General features: G+C 22.0%; 3 protein-coding genes across 4 annotated transcripts; 2 read left to right on the top strand and 1 right to left on the bottom strand.

Moving 5' to 3' along the window:
- Nucleotides 1–1,196: 1,196 nt before the first annotated feature.
- Nucleotides 1,197–12,144, top strand: LOC129611315 (basic-leucine zipper transcription factor A). 2 transcript variants are annotated; one of them, XM_055524396.1, is made up of 4 exons: nt 1,197–1,322; nt 9,743–9,923; nt 10,012–10,244; nt 10,350–12,144. In XM_055524396.1, the coding sequence occupies exons 1-4, from the start codon at nt 1,308–1,310 to the stop codon at nt 11,502–11,504; spliced, it is 1,584 nt and encodes a 527-aa protein (XP_055380371.1). In that variant the 5' UTR covers nt 1,197–1,307; the 3' UTR covers nt 11,505–12,144. The 2 variants fall into 2 exon arrangements, with proteins under 2 accessions (XP_055380371.1, XP_055380372.1); XM_055524397.1 differs by lacking the exon at nt 1,197–1,322 and adding an exon at nt 7,494–7,988.
- A 717-nt stretch (nt 12,145–12,861) lies between these two features.
- LOC129611481 (uncharacterized protein MAL13P1.304-like) lies at nt 12,862–14,203 on the bottom strand (the record flags this gene model as incomplete). Its single annotated transcript, XM_055524658.1, has 4 exons — nt 14,079–14,203; nt 13,793–13,895; nt 13,534–13,711; nt 12,862–13,468 (listed from the first exon to the last, which is right to left on the bottom strand). Coding segments are annotated over exons 1-4 (1,008 nt in total), but the record flags the coding sequence as incomplete, so codon positions are not given.
- A 398-nt stretch (nt 14,204–14,601) lies between these two features.
- On the top strand, nt 14,602–16,528 carry LOC129611340 (60S ribosomal protein L17). Its single transcript, XM_055524433.1, has 3 exons — nt 14,602–14,663; nt 14,859–14,949; nt 15,965–16,528. Exons 2-3 carry the CDS (start codon nt 14,869–14,871, stop codon nt 16,442–16,444), a joined length of 561 nt encoding a protein of 186 aa, XP_055380408.1. The 5' UTR covers nt 14,602–14,663; nt 14,859–14,868; the 3' UTR covers nt 16,445–16,528.
- The last annotated feature ends 3,473 nt before the right edge of the window (nt 16,529–20,001 follow it).

Here is a 20,001-nt window from a genome sequence, read left to right as displayed (position 1 = left end):
AATTAAAGGTTAAGCAGCTGGCAAAATTCTGTAAAGAACATTTTGGGGAATTTCAAAAAATTTTATGAGAAATTGTCGTGAAAAAAAAAATACTAAAAAAATATTTTCAAAAAAGCAGGTGATACCAAATAATGCGCTATTTTTATTTTATGCCCTCTAATAGCCCTTTCAAAAATAGTTTATTTAAATCTTCTATCTATTTGAACCGAAACGATTCTAATTTGACACAATGTTCCAAACAAAAATTTTACTCATTTTTGATCAGTTACTTGATGTTAAATCTACCTTGTTGTTAAATCACCCTGTATATGTATGTGTATATTCACATATTTTATTGTTACAAAAGCATTTTTTTCAATGAAAATAGCTTTAGTCTCCAGGACTATTTTTTTTAATTCTTTTTTTTTAAATCTATTTTTAAATTTTGACATTCATTTGACACATTGTAATTTATAATTTAGACATTAACTAAATGTTCAAATAACTAGGGAAAAGAAGTTATAAGCATGTTAGAGTTTAAATTGTATTATAATTGCGTGCACTTGTTCCAAAGCGGATAATTCTAGGATTCGATGACAGTAGTTCAACTTTTAGCTGCTCAAAAATTGTCAGCTGAAAAAATTATCTTCAAAAGAGTTAGAGGAGTTGTGCAAAAATTTTTTGATCTTTGTAGCGTATGTTATTATCGACTATTAGCCAAATTGATTTTCAAAAAATATTTAATTTTAAATTTTGATTCAATAATTTATAATTTTGGCGCTTAAATAACATTTTTTCTTAATTTAACATTCATAACTACGTTCCTGGGACATGTTTATTTCATGATACTGTTTTATCGCAGTTATATAGATTAATTGAATTCGAGTTAAAAACATCCAGTTATTTTAGCTAATTTAAATTTTTTAAATATTTAACTCTTAAATAAAGTAGCTTCGGTTAAAATGACCCAATTTAACCAAATGTTCGACGTTTTATTCTCTTTATAGCAACAAATAAATTCTTATCGGCTAAAAATTTGACAGCTTTAATGTATAATTTTTAATTCCTTTTATAAAAAATCATACCTTATACGCTACAATTAGTTTGTCGTTAAAAAATAGAATCAAAATTATTTTATACTGCCATCTGTGTTTCGTAATATATTTACAATTGACAATTTTGACATTTTAGTTAAAACTAAAAAAACCAATTATTACCAAAGCCTGAAAGTTGTTGAGCTTATTTCTGAAGTGTTACGAGAGATAAAATTGTTTTAAATGTGAATTATCTACATTTAGAATTATAAAAATTATTTTAATTCATATAAAATGATTAAAACTAAGGTAAAACTATTAAAAATCTTTAATTTTCATCATTTAAATTAGTTTTTAAAACAATACAAATTGAAAAAAAAATTACTTATATGACTATTATAATCCGACATGTCAAAAAAAAAAAAAGAAGAAAAAGAAAAATTCATTAGTGAAGTGGTAGTTGGAATGGGGTTGTAGTTTTTAGGGTTGTTGCCTTTAGTGATTTAATATAAAATCGAACGGGGATTGAAGCTTAAAACTTAAAAGGTTTTGTAGTTGTATGGGTGTAGTAAATAATATATTCAATGATAAAATTTTAGGTAATTTTTCAAACTAAAAATTAAACTTTCAAATTTAAAATAATTTAAGAGTATATTTTTGCAACAGGTAAATAAAGAAAAAAAAAACAAAACAAATGACAAAAACGTCTATAAAAAATGTAAATAAACAAAAAAAAAAAATGAATAAAAAAATTTAAAACACGCATATATGTATGTATGTATGGATATACCTATACTTATGTTTAATATCTTTGCTTCTTATAAGATAAAAATATAAATAAAAAATAGGTATATGAATTAAAAATTTATTTCAATTTTTACTAGTTGTCATATACATAAATTATTTAATAATTATTTCAAAATTTTTTAATTATTTTGAGAATGTGTCAGTCATTAAAATACATAATAATTTTTTCCAAAAGAGTGATGGAATATTTTAACTTTCTTAAGGACATGATTAGCTAAAACATCTACATATATATATGCATAAATATATTATATGTGTGTACCTAAATTATATAGAATAAGAAATAACATAATTTTCCTCCCAGGAGGGTTGATTATAAATAAGCGGAGATTTAATATAGTGATGGGTAAAGAACACATTTAATTGATATATATAAGATAGATACATATTTGTTGTATTGTAAATAACAAGAATTGTATATGTGTATAATGTCGATTTCAGAAATTAAACTAATGTAAGGATAGCTTGGGTGAAGTTTTTATTATAAAACGTAGGGTAAGAGTTAATGATTCTCTGAGTTGAACCGTATAATGAAATTACAATATCAATACACATTATTACATATATATATATATATATATATATATATATATATATATATATATATATATATATATCTAGTTCTGTATAGTTACTCAAAATCATAAACTTTATACATTATCCTTATAGGTTTATATATTTCAATATAGCTGTCGCAAAATTTAAATGAATAACAAAGAGAATAAATGAATAGATAATATTTAATAGTACATTTATGTACGTATGTAGTTGCTTGTCTTTCAAAATATAAAATAATATTCACCTATGTTTAACTAAATATATGTTGATGTACATACACATATAAGTTTGTATGTAATTTTAATTCTCAAACAAATTAGATAAGGGATATTTTATTATAATAGTGTATTTTAGAAACAATATTAAAGAGGAGTTTTGAAATATATTCAAGGTTTGGCCAATGTGGCATTTGCTTTTGCAATTTAATTATTTTTATGCTTTTTTATTTTCTCTTCTTCTCTCTTGTTTACTTAATTTTGTGTTTTCTATCTATGGCGCATTACTGGGAAATATTGAAGCTATGACTTCAATATATTTTATCGATTAATTTTTATGACGATAATTTTATACTCATTTATATATGTATAATAAAATTTATATATGAAACTATAAATATATATTTTTTAGTTATATAAAACTAATATATACTTACATATATTATTTGTACGTACTTATATTTATATTTATAATTATATTATATACATATTTATTATATTATATATAATAATATACTAATTGTAAAAAAGAACTAAAACTTTGCTCTTTGTATAATACTTACATTTTATAGTAGAGTAGAGGTACAAGCTAAAGATATCAATAAAGTAGCAAAATAGAAAAATAAAAATTAAAGAAAGAAAAAAAATATATCATAATGTTTATAATTTGGGAAAAAATATGTAGGTATATACCTATACTATTTATTTTCTATTTTTAAACTTCGACATAGAGATTCGGATCGGGTGTAAAGCTATAATAATAACGTAAATCTGTATCTTTGATTTGTTATAAATATGTGCATTAAGAAAAGAACAGGAGTTTCATGCTCTGTTCGTGAGTAAAAAAAAAAATTATATTTAAAAAAAAAAATTGAGGCAAGTCGTTATTTCAACATTTTGTTAATGGTACTTTTTTGTTTTGTTTTTATTTTATGTTTTTTTTAATTTTGTATGTATGTATTTTATTTTTCTATTTTGAAATTTTCTTTTTTGAGATTTGTATTCTGCTTTTTTTCAAGTTTTCAATAATTTAGAAAATTTGTATTGTACAATTTTTTCGTAGATACTAGGTGGTATCCATATAATATTATAGATGTTAAATTTCTAAGTAGGTGTATAAGTATAATGTAGTATATATAAATTATTATAATGAAGATTTCTCAAGACTTAAGACAGAATGCATTTATAGCATTTTTAATACTAAACACTGTTATTGCTTTTTATTTTTATTTTTCTATTCACACATACATATATATGTATGTATACAAAAACTAAATGTATATGCACAAAAAAATTAGAGATATCGTATTAATAGATTTGTAAATTGAAATTCTAGTTCAAAATAGGTGAACGAAAACTTATTTTAAATACAAGCTATAAGTATGCACATAATTTACTTTTTGTTTTTAGAGAAAAAAGAAAAAAAAAATATGACTGTGATTTAAAAAAAAAGTATTTTTAAATTTGATGTTTATGTTATTTTGAACAGAATTTGAATTAAGTAATTTTAGAAATTTAAAATTTTCTTTATAAAATGCATTCTTTTTATTTAAAAAGACTTTTTTTAAGATAATATTTAATGTACATATTTGGTTATTTTGATTCTATGTAATAATATATAATAGTAAATTTCCATTAATGGTTGACAATACGAGAAATGAAACGTATGTCAACAATTGATGCAAAAGTCGTGTGTGTGAAAAACAGCTTTTTATAATTTATATTTAATGATTTGCTATTAATTGCTTCAATACCAAGCTTAAAATAAATTATAATTCTGGTTCTAAATTCTAAATTAATTTGATATACTATTATAAATTTAAAGTTTTTAAAATTTATTACTTTTATTATTAGTTTTATACTAACCCTTTTTTTTATAATTGAATTTTTAATATTTTTTCTTGTTTGCACTAACTATGGGCACTTATAGAAAGTAATCAAAATTTATTTTATTCCAATTTAATTCTTTTTTAATGTCTACGAATTTGTTATGATTAAGTTACCTATCTAAATGTGTAGAATTAATTATAATTCAAAAAAATTAATTTGCATTTATTTACAATTTGCTATAAAAATAAATTAAACACTAAAATACAATATATATATAATTATATTATAAGTACTAACCATATATTTAATAAAATGTTAAAAAAAAATCTTAAATAATTTTATAATGAACAATATTAAAAATGAAAATAATTTTATTTTGTAAAGATAGAACAAGTAACAAAATACAAAATGGAGATTTTCAAATGCAGAATATGCTTAAAAGATATGGAAACAAAACGAAGAAATATACATTTAGATGATGAAGTAATCATAAATAATATACGATCAAGTTATAGAAAATTATTGGATAAATTAATTGATCCTGTATGCAAAATAAACTCAAATGCAGATTCAGAACTAAGCAGTAAACATTTATTTGTTTTATTATGCAAAGAATGTTCTAATGATTTAAAAAATAATTATCAATTTTTACAAAAATTACAAAAATCTAATGATTATATTAAAAATTTGCAAAAGAAAGAAGAAAGAAATGCAGAAAATGTGGATACAATAAAAAAAGATTTATCAAATAATGAATTAATAATAAAATCATCAAATAAATTGAATATTTTAGATGAAAAACATTTAAAGATTGGTAAGACATGTAAAAAACGTCCAAATTTAATTCTAACAGATAAAGTTAGTAATATTTTATCAAAAGTACAAAAATTTACACCAAATATATCTGAATTTGAGTCCCATAAAAGAAATATAAAAAATAGTAAAAATTTTGAAAATACTATTAAAATAAAAGAAATTTCGAAGCAAGAAGAAGGAAAAGAATTCAAAAACTCTTTATCGAATGAAAAAAATGAGGAAATTGGAAAATGTTTGGAAAAAGATAATCAACATGATAAAATTAAAGATGTTATTTTAGAAAAGACAAATATAAATTTAAAAAATATTATGAAAAGTTCATATTGTGAACAAGAATACAAGCAAATGTTTAAATTTATTAATGAATAAAAATTATAAAAAATATTTTAAATACCTAAAATATTGTAAAAGTATGCAAATTATTTTTGCTATTGAATTAAACTAAAAAGAAAGTTATTTGAAAACTTATAATTTAAAAACTATTTATTTTTATAGTTATGGTTAATTTTATAAATTATGAAAAGAAAAAAACTAAATTTAATTATTAAAATTAAATTAACTTGTCATAAAAAAATTTATACTATCAAAATTCTAATTATTTATAGAATATTAATATAGTTATATAAATGTATTTTTTTTGTATTTAAGTCCAAGACTGAATACTATAAGGTCTTAAAGACATTTAAAGAAAATTAATTGAAATTTCATACCATATTTTTATTGCATTCTTTTTATGTTTATTTTTTTTTTAGCTTAAGTGATACATGATCAATGTAATTTGAATATAATTTATTTATATTAAGTTCTCATTTTTTTTTCATTTATAATTTTTGCTTTAAATAAATTTTTTTTTTCTTGATTTAAAGTATAATTTAAATCACATATTAAAAATATTCTTTTATTTTTTTTTTTTTTTGCAATAATATTTTTTATTATTCATATCATTTATGTGTTCCGAAATCTTTGTTTTAATTTATTTGATTTTTATTTGTAAAATGTGTATATGTGTTTTTGTCATATAATCTCCCGTACTTTCTAAGGGGCATCACATGATGTGATAGGATATTATTTAAAAAAATTGCAGTAATTTAAAAACATAACCAATATTAATTATACGATTATATAAATTGAAATCACAATGTTATTAAATAATATCATGTCACATAATTTGATGCGTTTCCGAAAAAATGAACGAATATTTCTAGGATTTTAGATATAATTTATATATAAACATCTTCTACCTCCCGCATTCATTATGTTTCCGTAGTCAATTTTATTATAATTTTGGTTCTTCACTTCTTCGATTTACCAACAAGGTTTAAGATTGAAAAGGTTATGCGAATTAAAATTCATTAATTTATATATTATAAAATATTAGAAATTTTTAATCAAATAATATTATAACTACAATTGAATAAATATGACTGAAATTCAAGAAACTGTAATTAAGATTATTTATTGAATCCGAAAAGTATGCAATGTTAAAATTGACTTTATGCAATATATGTTGAAAATTTTTTTTACTTATTATTTTATTAATTTTTTTTCGATTTTTAAATTGAAACAATTTTTTTCAAATTTTATTCCTAAGCTATAATATTTAATTTTTCTGAGTCATCTTCGAAAAAAAAACATTTATATTGTAAGTATATTTTAAAAGTTTCTCTATCGTCATTAATAAAGAATAAAATTGAATTTAATATTTTTTTTTGCTCCTTATTTAATTACGATCATTAATAAAATAATGAGAGAAAAAAAAAAAAGAATATATTTTTATGTACATAAATTAACTAATTATAAATTATTTATAATTAATCGGGAACTAAAAGCATCAAAATAGCAGTGAAAACATTTTTAGAGCAATATTGTTAAATGGTATTTACATATTTTGTATTTGTATGTATGAGGTAAAATCTGTTTGTACATACTCGTAGTTATGGCTCAGGTTAGAAAATTTTCAAAAAAAAAAAAAAAATTTTTATTTTTAGCCCACGATTTGTGAGTTTTTATTTTTACAAATCAAAGCTTGAGAGAGATTACAAAATAAATGAAAAACGAAACTTTATAAATAATTTTCAGTGAATTTTATTTTTGAAAAACAGAAAAGAAAAACGAGAAAGAAAAAAAAGAAAATTCTTATTTTTCTTTTCTTTTTTTTTTTTTTTCTTGTTTTGTTTTTCTTTAGTTGATATGAAAATTTTGAAATATACGCCGTGCTTGGAAAAAGAGGAGAAATGAAAAATTTGTGTTTTTTGTTTTTCTTTACTTGATTTTCTTTATTTTGTTTTTTTCTTTTATTTTTATCTTAATTCTGTTCTGATGTATGTGTTGTGTTTGTGCTCCTGTTTTTATACCGCACCGCGGTCCAATTTTAATTTTTGATTTTATTTAAAATTTTAGTTTTTCGAATGGTTTTTAATTTTTTTCTGTTTTTTCTTCTTGGTTTTTTGTTTTTTTTTTTTTTTGAGAACATGAAAATAAACGAATTCATCAGTTTATAATTTTCTTGCGGTCAATATAGAAGGGAAAACCTTTATATTTTAGAATTTATTTTTAATTTTTTGTTTTAAATAGAAGCTTAGAAAATATTTATTGAAAATTTTCCGCGTTTTTTTTTTTTGAATTATTTTATTATTAAAAAAAAAATAATTTTTTAATTACCATATTTCGCTACAATTCAATACTTGTACTTGTGCTTTTTGTATTCCGAATCAATTCGAAGAAATCACACAAAAAGAAAAAAAAAATGGTATTATATTTGAAATATAAAATAAATATTTTTGTTTTTATTATTTTAAATTTCAATGAAGTTATTGACTAGTTATTATATTTTAATATAATTAAATAATTATTATATACAAAATTAAATCGAAAATCAGAAAATAAATGATAAAAAATATTTATAATATGAATATAAAACGACAAAATTAATGAGAAATTTTAGAATTATTATAAAAAGATATTTTTGGAATTTATTAGTAATTACTTTTTTACATTTTTGTTTTTTTCACTTATCGTACTATAATTATCGTATTGGTGCACAGACGCTCTAGCCAAAAAAAAAAACATATTTTAAATTTAGCTTTAAAAATATTGTATGAATGTATTTATGGAATAAGTACGATATGTAGTAAAATATCCGCTCAAGAAAAATCAAAGATTATTCATAGATTTACGTAAAAATAAGAAAACAAGGAAAAAAAAAAAAAAAAAAAGAATTTTTCAAATGGAAGAAGATGATTTCAATTTTTTTTTTTTGGTTTTGTTTCTTTCTATTTTGTTTTTTTTTTTTATTTTTATTTAAGAATTTTATTCTTGGCAACGAGAAAATCAAAAAAAAAGTTTTCATTCTGAAGAAGCATTAAGACAAAATTTAAATTTAAAATAATCCAGAATTTTAATTTATTTTTCGAATGCTTATACGAGAGTTATACAAAAAACAAAAAATTCGATATTGCTTTTTGTTTTTCGAACAAGTTGGTCTTTTTTTTTTTAAATTGCACATTGATATATTTTAAAATAAATTTGTTATCGTTTTTCTTTTATTGTTTTCTTTATTTTTTTTTTATGAATCTATGGTAATATTATGATGCTCAATTTTTGTTCATTGCATAAAACACGTGAAAATCACAATTCCCTTATTTGCTTCTTTTCTCCTAAATTTTATTTGTAGTTTTGTTTTTTATTTTTCTTTTTATTTTTTTTTGTTTATCAACATTTTTAATAATAATACGTTGTTCTTGTTAAAATGAGGCTAAATGAAAAGAGAGAATGCATGCAACTAAATATTTTCAAATAAAATTCTATTTTTAATTCAAAGCGAAGATATTCAGTCTTCGTTCTGGAAATTAATTCATTATTAGATTTTTTGTTTTTTTTTATTAAATTTTGTAATCTTTACGAAAATGAAAAAATTACATAAATAAGTACATACATGCATATATTTTTAATTTAAGAAAAAAGCTGAAATTTGTTGGAATGAGTAGTAAATTTTTTTTTGAAAATAAAAAACTATTTTTGGTTCCCATTCAAATTAATATTATTAAAATTATGCAGATATTAATGTAATATATACGTAATATATAAACGACCCTTATAATCGCACATGATTTCAGAATATGCAAGATTATATTTATAAGTGACCAATTCTTTAAAATATGAATACCTATAACTGTACGATTTTTAAAAATATAAATAAATTTTATTATTGATAATCAAATAATCAGATTCTATTTAATTCTTCCCCCCCCTTTTCAACAACATTTTTAATTGCAACAGAATTGAACTGTAAAACACTATTCTGGAAAAGTAAACTTATATTGAAATAGTTTGATATTTAAAAAATTTATAATCAATAAAAATTAAATGCCAAAATACAAAAATAAAATACAAAATTTTAAAAATTTACTTTCATTAATTTTTAATTAATACGAAAAAAAAAAAACTGAAAATATTAATTAATGAAATTATTAATAAAAATTATTATAATATTTACTTTTATAGTTCGCATCATTCAAATTAAATCCAAATAATACAATTATGGAAAAAACTCCACGTTATACACAACGTGAAAGGAATATGGTATTAAATTATGCCGCTCAATATAAAGATATAATTGAAAATAAACGAACTGATGCTGAATCAAATCGAAAAAAAGATGAAGTATGGACCACAATAGCAAAAGGTTAAAAATTTATATTTATTAAAAATTTCCATAATTAAATAATATTAAATATTCTATTGTTTTCATATTAACTATTTATTCATTTTAGAATTTAATTCACGTGTTTATCATCAACGAACAGCTAAACAATTGCGTCAACTATATAAAAACATGAAATTATTATTAAAAAAAGATCTCACAACTGATGGACGGACTGAAAGCTTTATGGATATATTAACAGCCTTACAATCACAAAGTGGTAATCTTCCATTATTAGCAAATCATTATTCAGATGGTAGAACAAATGGTAAAATGAAGCAAACTAATAATAACAACGATAAGGTAAATTATTAATAAATACGTAAAAATAAACAATAAACTGTATTTAATTATTAATGGTTTTTTTTTTTTTTTAAATACATAATTAATTTTAAATTTTCATTTAAGGTGAATTTATCACAGTCGTATAATAACAATATATCAAATATTGAAAGTGATGTTGTTATAATAAAAAGTGAAGATTTAAGTGATAATGATCAATCATTTAAAAATGAAATGGATGATGATTCACTTAGTAATAAAGATATACCAGAAGTATGCCTCGAAGAAGATGATGATGATGCAATATTTGATCCTTCATGCATAAATCCTGTGGCCTCGTACCTTAATTTACATCCAAATTCAAATCATCATAATAATCATAGTCAACAGCAGTTACAACAGCAACAACAACAGCAACAATCACAACATAATTTGTCACCGCAAATTCAATTACAACAATTAATTCAACAACATCAACAGCAGCAACATCAATTGCAGCAACGACAGCAACAGGAAATAGCACAAAATCAACAACAAAAACGTTTACGGGAAAATAAAACCCCATCATCTATAAGACGTGAATTAAGTGATTCACCGGAACCTTTGAATTTTAATAATTCTAATGATGAACGTATTCATCATCGTAGTCTTAATAATAATACTTCTTACATGCAAAATAACATAAATGGTGAACGTTTACAGACAATTCAATTTTCTTCTGATCGTAGAGATAATCACAATAAAAGTCCACCATCACATAATATTCAAAGTGATTCAAATAGTCCACCTAGAATGAATGGTGATGATAGTGGTGGTGGTATTGATTGTGGTATTAGAAGGCGTACTAATAGCGGAACAGAATCTTTATTTGCTTTAGCAATTGAAGAACGTAAACGCAAAATTGAATTATTAAATGCACAAATTGAATATTGGAGAACATTGACTAAAAAAATTAAAATGTCGTCTACACATGATACAGATTTATCTGTTGGATTATGTAATGGTACATGCCCTTGCAGTCATTCAGTTTCACCAACACCATCGGTCAGCAATAACTTTAATAATAGTAATAATAATAAGGTTAATAATAACAGTAATAATCATCATAATAAAAATAATAATAATAACAGTAACAACAATAGTAATAATAATGGTAAAAATTATAATGATGATAATAATGGTAATGAAAGTAGGGTAGAAAATAATAGTAGTAATAATGATAATAATAACAACAGTACTGATCCGGAGGCTAAAGGAAATCAATATAGTGATCAAAGCTAGTTAATAATGAACTCATTTGATGAAGAAAATACAAGTAAAATAAACGATTATAATGACTACGAAAATGATGAAGTTTATAATGATGATAATGATGAAAATGAAAATAGAGAAGTTGCTGAAGTAATTTTAAATGAAGATGAAAATAGTATATTTAAATTTAAGAAAATTTATTTAACTTTTCATTCAGAAGAATAATTGTGTGCCGTTCATATTAATATTAAATCTGTATCTATTAAAAGATAAGGTTATTTTTTAATTTTTAAATTTTTTTAAGTATTAATGTAGTTAGACTGTAAAACATTTTTCTTTTTTTTATTGTTTACTTATGTTTTCAAAAGAAATATGTACAAATAAGGTTCCTAAATAGCCTTCATTGCATTATTATTATTATTTTATTTAATTTAAATTCTTTTTTTTTTTAATATTATTGAAAATAACAAATTTATACATACATATATAATTTGTTTTTAACTTATAAAATCTAGTCTTTTTTGTGTAAGTCATTCTATACCAAAATTTATGTTCGCTTTAGTCGTAGTTTTACAACAAAAAAAAAAAAAGTATTTATTTACTAAAAGAGCATTGAAAATTAATCGTCTTTTTAGAAAAATTATTTTGAATTTATAAATTAAAACGAAAACCAAAAATTAGGTTACAAACAAAAAAAAAATACAATTATATATAAGAAAACCAAAGATAAATTATGTTTTTATATAGGTGTATATGTACTTATATAAGCATATAAATCAGAAATAAAAAACATTTATTGTATTACAATTATAAGAAAGAAAAAATTCAAAAATAAACCCTAGTCAAATAAAAGTATTGTATTTTAGAAAAAATCAAATTTATTTGTGTTTAATATTTTGTTTTGCATGTAAAAGGGGTTGGCTAAGAATTAAAATATCTTGTTTTCTTAATATTATTTATTCTCTAGGCCAATTTTCAAAGTTTTCGAAATCAATTTTCATTTGTAGAAGTTGTATGAAACAGGAAAGTAGGTTCGTAGAAACATTTATAAATTTTGTCTGACTCAACAATAGTTTAAGACTGTCCTAATATAGTGAAATTATAAATGAGTTTGTTTAAAATATCAAAGCTCAAATTTATTTAAAGTCTATTAGACTTCATTATCAGATTAAAAAGAAATTCAAATTGACTTGCGACTTACTTTAACCAACTTTAATGAATCAGTTTAATGTTTTTAAGATACGTACTCTTATATTCAAATTTCTGATGAAAAGATAACATTGCTGTTATAAAACCATGATTTCGAAATTTGCAATTTGATTGGAAGGGCAAGTGTTCTACAAAATTAAAAAACCATAATTTAAATTCATTTTTTACTTTTATTTTTTTTATCTTTTTTCCGTTTTTTATGTTTATGGTTAACATTTGGTGATTTATCCCGTACTCTATCTTTCGTTTTCGATTTCTTTTTAGATTTTTTAGAATTTTTACTACTTTTACTTTCTTTTCTCTCTTTTGATTTACTTTTTTCCCTAAATCTTTTCTTGTACTTAGCGATATAATTTTTACGTAAATCCTCTTCATGACTAGGTAATAACTTGTGTTTGCTATTTTTACTATCCAATGTTAAAACACGATCTTCATTAACTTTTTGAGAGTTTTTATGACTTTTATGATAAACATCTTCCTCTCTACTCGTCTTATCTTTTTGGTATATTGAATGTTTTCTTTCTTTCGTATAAACGTTATTGTTATTTGTTTGATCAACTGATGAACTACATTTTGTTTTATATTTTTTCAAATTTTTTTTGTTATTATATTCTTCTAATGCACCCATTTGAATTTCAATTAGATTTCTAAATTCTTCTGTAGTAGATAATGGGGGATCTTTTCCTATTCTGTATTTTAAACGGCGTCGTTTTATATCTCTGCGCAAAGCAACAATGTTAGCAAAAGATCTTCGTTCCTCCTTTGAATTTTCTTCTTTGGTCGGCCTAAAATTTTAAAAGTGAAAATTGGTCAATTTGATTTTACCTTTTTTGTTTTTAAGTTAACTTACAATGAAAAGATTTCGGGTTCAGAATATTTTCCAGTTTTCTCAATAACATAATCATAAATTTTTAATTTTTGTTTTCGATCAAATTTCGTTTGCATATCGGAAAATTTATTTGGAAGTTCTTTTGGTATTTCACTATTTGTATTGTCATCTTGAAAAATTTTCGATAAATCTTTCTGATCTATGTATGTATGGAAGTATAAATTAAAAAAAATATAAAATTGGATATACGATATGTTCATATATATGTACAGGTATTTACCTAGAGTTATAGTATGCAGTTGCTTATATGTTTCAGGATAAAGTAGGTCTTCGGAATCCTCTTTATTATTTTCCGTTTTGATTCCAGAATTGGAATTGAATTCCTGAAAAGCAGAATATGTACATTTAATGAATCTTTAACAAACATCAAATACATATGTACTTATGTATAATTTTTATAAATATAATTAAAATCATTAAATTAAAGTAAAGGATCCGCAACCAGTGAAAATAATTTTAATCAGCATTTTAATAAACTGTTTCAAGAGCTTAATAAATTAACTTACTTTTAGAGTATCTTCTTTATTCCAATTTAATTTTTCTAAAATATTTTTTATGCGAGTTTCTGCATCTATCAAATAATTTTTAAGATCTTCAATTTTTTTATTTCTCTCGTTATGTTGCATTTCAAAGTTTGTTTACATTTTAATTTAAAGGACAAAAATCAAAATTTGAGGTTATTTATTTAAAGGGTGGACCGTCTTCTATTCTAAAGTCATATGAGCATCAATGTCATTTGTTTTTTTTTCAGCTACTATATGATACAGTTGATTTTCGGATAATATTTGTTGTATTTAAGATTATACACAATAAAATATATTATAAGTAAAAGTACTTATAGATTTTTTAAAATTAAATTAATTAAAATTTTCATTTAATTTGTTTTAACATTTTGACAGACGACTTAAAAAAAATATATTTCTTTTAAGTCAACTATCAGAAACTAGGTTTCGCTAGTATATTTTAATAAAATATTATATACACTGTTTTCAATATGAGAAATAGATGTCTCTTATGTTTAGCCATAATGTGAAATTGTCATTGTCAAAACTAATGTTATTTCTTTTCCGGTTTAATTTGTAAAGTAAAAGGTATTAATTTTATCTAGTAAATCTTTATTTTATTAACATCGTTGAAATTTAAATAATTTTGTAAAATATTTTTATGTTTATACAAATTGAAAATATTTGCAGAATTAATTTTAACATAAATATGCAAATGGATTATGCTGAATATGAGAAAAAATGTGTAAAATTATTTAATTGGTTTAACTTTTATTTTTGTAGAAATTAAACGATGGGTCGGTACGCTAGAGAACCCGAAAATACCACAAAATCATGTAAAGCCCGAGGTCCCAATCTACGTGTGCATTTTAAGGTACATAAATTATAAATATTTAAAAAACATTAATAAAAAAGAAATGCAAAATATATTAACGCGGTATAAAAATAATGTGAGAGATGTTTATATAAGTTTTATATTAAAAGTTTTAAAAAATAATTGTTAAACAATATTTTGAAGCTAAATTAATGATTTAATGCAATTATTTATTGAGTATTAAACAACAGGAGTTGTTAGGTTATAAAAAGTTATACCCACGTATTCATAACCTTATGTTTACGTATAAACAAAACATGGGAATATTTTATGTTAATTGGACATGATTGTAATTACACTTGCACTAAAATCAGTGTTGAGATACTTATTTGATCTTAATATTTTTGCAATAGTGCTATATAAATTGTATACCAGAAGAGCAAAATATCAGCTACCACAAGCGAAATTAACTTGCTTTTGGTTTCCTAGAACTTTTGCTACAGTTTTTAAAAAACAACTATTTTTGCAGCAAAGATACATTAAGTATTTCCTATTTGGTTTTAGTTTACATTTTGTTTGATGGTGTTTTATTATTATATACCTATCACAATTTTAAAATCACAAGGCTTTGTCTAGTCTTTTGCACTAAAATCAGTGTTAAGATACTTATTTGATCTTAATATTTTTGCAATAGTGCTATATAAATTGTATACCAGAAGAGCAAAATATCAGCTACCACAAGTGAAATTAACTTACTTTTGGTTTCCTAGAACTTTTGCTACAATTTTTTCTAGGCACATGTAGAATTAATTAAGGGGAGATACAATATGTATTTCCAATTTTGCTTTTTAGTTTTACCAATACAATTAGCCTTTTTGTAGTTTTCTGCTCTGATAAAAATTTGTGATTTATAAATTAGAATGCATTATACACAATAATGTGCTCAAGTAATTTTCAGCAATTTTTGTCAACTAAAACAAGAATATTTGAAAATTTCGTGTTCAAAATTTAGAAAAATTTTTGGCATCTGTTAATTATATATTACTTATATAAATTTCAAAATTTATTATTTTAGAATACACATGAAACTGCCCAGGCTATTAAACATATGCCATTGCGTCGTGCTCAACGTTTTCTAAAAGCAGTCATTGAGAAAAAAGAATGTGTTCCATTCCGTCGATTCAATGGAGGTGTTGGTCGTTGTGCACAAGCTAAACAATGGAAAACTACACAAGGACGTTGGCCAAAAAAATCTGCAGAATTTCTTTTACAATTATTAAGAAATGCTGAAGCAAACGCAGATTACAAAGGTTTAGATGTCGATCGTTTAGTAATTGATCATATTCAAGTTAATCGTGCTCAATGTCTGAGACGTCGTACATACCGTGCTCATGGTCGTATTAATCCATATATGTCATCACCATGTCACGTAGAAGTTATTTTAACAGAAAAAGAAGAAATTGTAGCAAAAGCGCCTGAAGATGAACCAGCTAAAAAGAAATTATCAAAGAAAAAAATGCAAAGGCAAAAAGAAAAAATGATGAGAAGTGAATAAAAAAAAAACTAATTAAAACTTCTATAATTGAATGTGTAAAATTAATTAAGAATTTTTATTAAAAGAGACAAAAACTATCTAAAACAGTCCGTTTTTAAGGATCATTTTTAATTAGTTCCCAAAAAATTTTTCATTTTATTAGAATGTGTAGTAGAACAAGCAGTACATAATCATCTAATTCAAATTCTTAATATTTTTTAATTATATTTCTTGAAAATTCCTGAAATGAGAATAATTATCATAATTCTATTTTTTTTAAGATGTTTCCTTGAGAGTAACTTGTAAGTAGCTATCTTAATTCACATCTGAAAATTTAATGGTTTACTGATAAAATATAAAATGATGACTTATAAAAAAAAAATACCCGCATGATGAGTTAACTTGAATTGATATTGGGAATAAATTCATGTTCTTATACTTAGCACTTATTAAAAAATGAGGAGCCATCATGAATTTTTTGAATCTAGTTTCCAAGAAATTAATATTGAAATTGTTAAAATTTTCGTATAAATCACGTATAACTGTTAACACCAAATTTCTTTTATTTCTTGACTGTTATATTTATTTTAATTATGCTTCTACTACTTACATATAGATGTCGCAAAATGTGAATCAAAATTTTTTATCGTATTTATGATTTGATGCAGTAAAAATATCAAAAAAAAATAATTTTACTAAATTCAATTTATTTAATAATTATCTATATCATTCCACTTCTTCTTCGTTATACTAATATTTCATATAAAATACAAGATAAACAAAACATAAATTCGATAAAATCATTTCAATTTAATCTAAAATTTTCATTTTGTTGAAATTGTTATACGAAATAACTCTTATTTTAATTTTAAACTAGTTTTGATTTATTTACGTTTTTATATTTAGAAAGGAAGTTCATAAGTAAACAAAGTTTATTTTTTATCTTTTCAATGACAATATTATTTTTCCTGATGACCGCTAAATAATAAAATAAAAGTTTATTTTCATTTTTAAATCAAATTATGTATAATAGAATTTAACAAAAAAAAAAGCTTGATTTTTTTTTTTAATAGAAAAGAATGATGTAGAAAGTATAGGAACATCTTTATTAGAAGGAGGGTGTGTATGTACACATAGGAAGGATGTATCTACATACGTTTATTATTTAAATAGAATAAATATTTTCTTTTTTCAAATAAAATTAATTTTTATGTATTTATGTTTGTAAATTGTTCGTATGTAATTAATCAAATTACCACGTGTATGTGAGAGAAATCTGATCAAAACATTACTATTCGAATTACAGATTGCTAGATTATTATACTGAATTATTTTTTAGGCAAATTGGGAATATTTACATGATTATCATTGTTAGTTTCAAATCTATATACATAGATAACTCAAGTTTCAATTCACTGGAATTAAATACAAGAAGTGCATTTGCTCAAAACCAGCTTATATTTACGGTATTTCTTTTAATTTTTTAAGGCATAGTTATTCCTTCTTGTCAAACCACGGTTCTTATAATACAATAAAAAAAATTATTATTTAAACATAAAAATTTCCGCTTATGTTATGTTAAATATTAAAATTAATTATAATGCTACTTAAATTTGAACAGGTTTGATATAAATATATTAAAATTGATATTAAAATACAGCATTCTATCAGAGACCGCTTCTTCCATTGGTATAGGAATAATTAAATTGATAATTTTCTATTGAACTGCAACAAAATTCCGAATGCTAAAACTATTATTTATTATTAATAATTATTAATTATTAATTCCAAAATTTTCAATTTTTGAGTGTGAGAAATTTCTTTATGAATTTGACGTACGTACATACATACGAGTATAATACTATCTTTGTTTATTTATTAAATTCATTTACATAATGAAAATTAAAATTAAAAGAACAAAAAAAAAATTCATTATCATACAATAATTCAATTTCATTATATGCATTGAATTATATTATAGTATGTATGTATTACATTATATATAGGTACTTTATGTAGTCTATAATTTTAGGTGTCCATTACAAATTGTTAAAGTTCAACACTGTACTAAAAAAAAAATAAAATCAAATATCGTATTGCAGTTTAGTTTCTATTTTTTTATATTTGTTTTTCATATTGTAATTTATTTTATATTCACTTGAATATAAAATTAAATAAAAGAATTTTTAGACCTATAATGTAAGTATACAATACTTTATAATTTGTATCTAACAACAATGATAAAAACAAAATAATAACAATAGTCCCACAAAAAAAAAACAAAAACAAAAATAAACAAATGAAATAATAAATGATCTTCACAATTTACGATTTAAATAAAAGTGGACGTTTGATTTACCAATTGTATCCGTTAATTAATTTTTAAGCGCCCTCTTCTGACAATATCATAATAACTTAAATTAGATTTGAATCAATTTAAATTTTTTTTTTTTATAAATCTCTCTATATTATTATATCTTATGATTACATTTTACATTTTTATTAAATTTAGAAAAAAATATATGTATATTATAAATTTAATATTTCGTTTATATACAATTTGGATTTTTTTAATGTTCGTGGCACTATTTGTATAAATTAAAGGTTATATCGTAAAATAATTTTTGTTCGTGCGATTTGCAATTAATTTTAAATAAATTATTTTTTAATTATTCTTCAATTAATATTAATAAAAATTTTTCATTTAATAATGAAAATTAATAATAATTAATGTTAATATTAATTTAAACAAGTTTTATTTAAATATAATTACTATAATTAGTATTTAATTAAGGATCCATCGATATGATGTTTTTTTTTTTTTAGATTAAAGAAAGTATTTTTTTTTGCACCAAATAATTTGTTAGTCTTTCAAGAAATATTTAATCTTTGCAAAGACATTTGAGACACTCAGGCGCATTAGTGGCCTACTTGAAATAAATTGCGATTGAAACGTTAAATATTAAAAGAGTGAAAATTGAAGTAAACTAAGTATATTTTGAAAATATAGAATAATTACAGCTCTATTGAGCACAATAACTCATTTTACAAAAATGTTGGGTAGGCTTCTAATGCCTTGTGCGAGGCACATTAGTGACCTATCGAAATTATTTGAATATTACTTTAAGTTCGTAAATGAATAAGATGAAAAATATACGTACATACACACTTAATTAAAATAAATAAAAATGTCATACGCTATATGTATGTAATTGAGATTATACGATCAAGAGATTTCAAATTTTTTTCTTGATCTAGTTGCAAAAATACAAGACCAAGTATTGTCTTTATTTTTTAAAATTTGATGGCTAACATTAAAAATTTCATAATATCGTAAAATAAGAATATTTTAAATAAGTTAAATATCTTTTAGTTGACCAGATCAACTAAATTTTTAAATAAAAAAAAAAGTTTTTGTTTAAATTTGGATTTTTTTTTTTTTCAGAAATTTTATTGTTGCAAAATGTTCTATGGGTTAAATTTAATTTAAATCCAAAATAAAAAGGAAAAAATAGAAATAAATGAAAAATAGTGTATTTTTTGACGGTCATGTTTTTTAGTTTTTTATAAACTTTTGT

The sequence above is a fragment of the Condylostylus longicornis genome, unplaced genomic scaffold, assembly GCF_029603195.1.
Source record: "Condylostylus longicornis isolate FDR11 unplaced genomic scaffold, ASM2960319v2 ptg000049l, whole genome shotgun sequence".
Taxonomy (NCBI): Eukaryota; Metazoa; Arthropoda; class Insecta; order Diptera; family Dolichopodidae; genus Condylostylus; species Condylostylus longicornis.
Note: the sequence above shows the minus strand (reverse complement) of the source record. Positions and strands in the feature narration are given on the sequence as shown.